The sequence below is a fragment of the Pristiophorus japonicus genome, chromosome 3 (genome assembly GCF_044704955.1).
Source record: "Pristiophorus japonicus isolate sPriJap1 chromosome 3, sPriJap1.hap1, whole genome shotgun sequence".
In the NCBI taxonomy this organism is placed as follows: Eukaryota; Metazoa; Chordata; class Chondrichthyes; family Pristiophoridae; genus Pristiophorus; species Pristiophorus japonicus.
The window spans coordinates 173,667,410-173,672,109 of record NC_091979.1 but is presented as its reverse complement, the minus strand read 5'-3'; the positions used below and the strand labels follow the sequence as shown (position 1 = coordinate 173,672,109).

Genomic DNA, 4,700 nt, shown 5'->3' with positions numbered 1-4,700 from the left:
TATAATTCCAAGAGTTAACTCCAGTGGACTGAGTGTGACTTTGTCCAGTTTAGAGTTGACCATTCCCTCTCCTCTATCCATTCATTATTCCATATTCTGAGGAATAATATCTGATCTCACACTTTCACCACCAAATCTAAACAAGATGACACTATTTGGAGGAAGCTCTGCCATATTCGAGCCCACTTGTCAGCAGATTTCCGTGCCTAGGATCACCACACTGAGCAAATATGAGTCAGTGTTTGAATGTGGTGGAGGTACTGTATATAAAGACTGAACGCTGTAAGGGAAAGGCAGAGCAAGATAGAGAAGCAGCAACTTTACTCTTAGAAACCAGCCAGCAGATCACACAAGAGGCAGAATGAACTCCTTTCTCCTCACCATTGCTGCAGTGCAGATCCTCCACTGCTCAGGTACGTACTGGAGAGAGCGGCTCTTCATAAAGCAACGACGTATTGGCAATGAGCTTCAGTTAGCGATAGTTTACCAATGTGTAAAAAGAATTCACTGAAGAATGCTGGAGTGTTTTGTACAACTTTCCTTTTCTCTCTGCAGGAGTACCAAGCCCTAAGGATGCTCTGAGAGAGTCAGTTATAAAGCTGAATGAAATCACCGAGATCACCAATCTCTGTGGTGTAACCAGGAGAAGAGTGAAGGATGTAAGTGTGCCCTGGTCTAAGTGTGTTTCACTGTCTAGAGTCCCTGTTGGTGATGATCCTGACTGTCCCAGTGGAGGCAACTGTAGAAAATAAAGAGCTGTGTTGTTCTGAGCTTTATCTGACCAGAGTAAGATCACTGGATACGGTAACACACTAATCACCTGTTTTCCTTTCATTAGATTTATCGGACAGGCAAATTGTCGTACAACGTGGATTTGACATTCTTGGTGAAAGAAACCGTCTGCTCCAAGAATTCTGGACTGGAATTTGATGATCCCAGCTGTCACTTCCGCCCCAGAAAGACCGCTGTGAGTCCTGAGTTATATTGTAACATCAAAACCCCCGTGTGTACTGAGTTATATCATAGAAAGGGCCGTGTGTACTGAGTTATATCATAGATGACTAAAAAAAATGATTAAAAAAGAGAAGATAGACTATGATAGTAAACTAGCACAAAATATAAAAAACAGATAGCAAGAGTTTCTATAGGTGTATAAATAGGAAAAGAGTGGTTAAAGTAAATGTTGGTCCCTTAGAGGACGAGACTGGGGAATTAATAATGGGGAACATGGAGATGGCAGAAACTCTGAAAAAATATTTTGTATCTTTACGGTAGAGGAGAAGAACAATATCCCAACAGTAGATCGTCTAGGGGCTATAGGGGGGAGGAAATGAACACAATCACAATCACTAAGGAGGTGGTACTCAGTAAGATAATGGGACTAAAGGCAGATAAATCCCCTGGACCTGATGGCTTGCATCCTAGGGTCTTAAGAGAAGTAGTGGCAGGGATTGTGGATGCATTGGTAGTAATTTACCAAAATTCCCTGGATTCTGGGGAGGTCCCTGCAGATTCGAAAACTGCAAATGTAATGCCCCTATTTAAAAAAGGAGGCAGACAAAAAGCAAGGAACTATAGACCAGTTAGCCTAACATCTGTGGTTGCAAAAATCTTGGAATCCATTATTAAAGAAGCAGTAGCAGGACATTTGGAAAAGCAAAATTCAGTTAGGCAGAGTCAGCATGGATTCAGGGGAAGGGGAAGTCATGTTTGAGAAATTTGCTGGAATTCTTTGAGGATGTAACGAACAGGTTGGATAAAGGGGAACCAGTGGTGTATTTGGACTTCCAGAAGGCATTTGACAAGGTGCCACATAAAAGGTAACTGCACGAGATAAAAGTTCATGGGGTTGGGGGTAATATTTTAGCATGGATAGAGGATTGGCTAACTAACAGAGAACAGAGAGTTGGGATAAATGGTTCATTCTCTGGTTGGTAACCAGTAACTAGTGAGGTGCCGCAGGGATCATTGCTGGGACCCCAACTATTTACAATCTATATTAACGACTTGGAAGAGGAACGGGCATGAAAGTGGACCCGAGTCCATGATTGGATCAGCCATGATCGTATTAAATGGTGGTACCGGCTCAAGGGGCCGTATGGTCTACTCCTATTCCTATTTCTTATGTTCTTAAGATGCCGTGTGTACTGAGTTGTATCATAGGAAGGGCCGTGTGTACTCAGTTATATCATAGAAACTACCTGTCATTGCTGAGCTTGTTAGCAATCAATAATTTTAATAATGTATATGTTTTATTTTGACAGGAAAAAGGTTACTGCAAAAGCCGTGTGGAATATTTTGCTGGCGAGGTCATTGACATTGACGTGGAGTGTCGAGGTTTGAAGACGGTTGACAGCAACAGTGAATCATTCGAATCAAGAGAAAACAGTATTGAGGTAACCTCACAATTATACACATCAGGGCAATGGGCATCCTGGACTTCGGGTCAGGATTTTCTCCCCTGTCGGACTTTATGTTGTTGTTTTCGTATCTTCACTCTCTTCCCTTGGAGAACCGTGTGAAGTAGCAGAAAATAATTCAGAGCCGCACCTGACTATTTCACTAGCAGTAAATCTGAATTGAAATATTATTGCTTATTACTGTTATTAAAGAAAATAATTGCTCCTTATTGTTGGGGCATTAACACAATAAAGTCCATTTTATTACTTTAATACTTTAGCCATTGGCCCCACTGTACCAGTGCTGCATTCACTGTTGGTGCAGCATAGAATATACAGATGTTTGGCGTGGTCTTCACCACCCAACACTGAGCCACTGCATATCATCCCTGAAATTTAAAGAGTTAACATTTCCTATTTCTCATTTAAGATCATTTAGATCTTTCATTTCGGATTAATGCTGAAGCTAATTATTTACAAAACATCTCATCCACTCTCGCACTAAACATATAAATATAAATATTTTAATACAGGTGTCAATCAGACGAACCCCCCCTCGAGGAGTCTACAAACGTAAGTATAAACCAGGAGTTTTTGCCAGATGATTATTAACAACAATAAACTGTTGGCATGTGGATTTATCTGGACAGTATAGAATCTGTATCAGTAATGTGCTTTTATTGAATTCAATGCCCACCCACAGTTAGTGGAGGACGGCCTATGAATACTTGACTCTTGATGAGTGTTCTCCAGCCCTAGTCAAAGGGTTTTGAGATGAACCGAAGTAGAGATGATTTTATTTTCCAGTGAAGATTACATCAGAATAAATAAATGTAATGGCATCATATGGATAGTTGCCGACATTCTCATCATTTACCAAACAGTGATTGCTGGTTCATTTGGGTAAAATGTACAATACTTAATGTTCAATAATCCCAGCTTTCATTAGTTTAACCAGTGCCCCCACAGCCCCACTGTACCAGGGCGGTATTGATTATTGCTGCACTGTAGAACATGAGATGTTTAATGGGGACTTCTCCATTTCAACTCAATTTTGAAATTTAAGGAGTTGACACTTCATAACTTTTTTATATAATATAATTGAAATCTTTTGTTTACAGACAATTCTAAAACTTGAGAAATATTAACCCCATGTACTAAACAGACACATGTTCATATTTTAATACAGGTGTAAAGCAAGTCAAAAGATTGATCGCTTGAGAGACTTCAAATGTGAGTATAAACTGGGACTTTGAGTCAGATAATTACCTTCTTGATCATGATTATCAACAACAATAAAACACAGAACTCAGATTGAACTCAGTCCATCTGAAAATGACAATTCTGTTGATTCCGTTCACTCCAGGAACACAATGAGGATTCAAGAGCCCGACACTAACCATGAATGAAACTTCTGAAAGGCCGAGCTTGATGTGAACACAAGAAGACCTCAATCAGATTAAAGAAGATGTGATCAATTGTACTTTACTTGTTCATATATAAAGGGGGACCTGGGGTTCCTGAGTGTACATTTTGCTGTAACAGAGATTCTATAGTTTGTAAATGTTCTGTCCATTAGTCTGTATTGTTGTCTTGTATTCTGTGGATTAAATTAAAAGTATAAAGAAAATATTTACTGATATTCTTCTAAATGTTGTTTCTCACTTCACTGATCAGATGGGAATTCAGACAGACACAGCGCTCAAACCAGCCTGTCAGACACTTGTGACAAGTTTCCTCATTCTACTGGTAGCTACTGTGAACTGGAACTTTTGTTGCTTTGAGACTGCTGTGAGGAGATAGACAAGTGGCACTGTATCAAAACAGTTCATTTTATCAATGTGATGCTTTCAATCCTTGGACTGTATGACACTTAATGCTATCACGAATCGCTTGGTGAAATGATTTCTAAGAGTGGAGCCTTGCACCTTGGGTGTAAGTGAACAGTGAATGTTGTTAAACTGTGTGTTATTGAAAATATAACTCCTGAAATTTGAAATAGTCTTGGTAAAGCCCACATCATAAGAGACCCCAGACTCCTAGTCAGAGTAATAATTTGAAAGCTAATACAGAAAACTGCAGTTCTGGCGTAATCAATTTCTGCCTAAAAATGAATTTCTGCCTTCGTCTCTTCAGCGCTCTACCGGCCCTTGAAATCCCAGCTGCTTCCTCTGGTGTTTCTTGCGGTGTTCCTGCTGCGCTCTACTGGGATTTCCCTTCCTTGCAGTCGCAGCATCTTTCTTGGTGGGTGCGATCTCGCCAAGTATCCACTTTGCATCTACAAAAATCCATGTTCTGTAG

At 40.1% G+C, this 4,700-nt stretch overlaps 1 protein-coding gene across 1 annotated transcript; it reads left to right on the top strand.

Annotated features, from left to right (window-relative positions):
• The first annotated feature begins 298 nt into the window (after positions 1–298).
• Positions 299–3,620, top strand: LOC139254821 (secreted phosphoprotein 24-like). The gene is made up of 6 exons (XM_070873838.1): positions 299–413; positions 556–659; positions 839–967; positions 2,265–2,396; positions 2,933–2,972; positions 3,589–3,620. Exons 1-6 carry the CDS (start codon positions 362–364, stop codon positions 3,618–3,620), a joined length of 489 nt encoding a protein of 162 aa, XP_070729939.1. The 5' UTR covers positions 299–361.
• Positions 3,621–4,700: the final 1,080 nt, after the last annotated feature.

Coding starts and splice junctions, on each gene's coding strand:
- LOC139254821 (XM_070873838.1), top strand. CDS start 362: ATGAACTCCTTTCTCCTCACCATTGCTGCAGTGCAGATCCTCCACTGC. Junction 968..2,264: donor TCCGCCCCAGAAAGACCGCT/GTGAGTCCTGAG, acceptor TTATTTTGACAG/GAAAAAGGTTACTGCAAAAG. Junction 2,397..2,932: donor CAAGAGAAAACAGTATTGAG/GTAACCTCACAA, acceptor ATTTTAATACAG/GTGTCAATCAGACGAACCCC.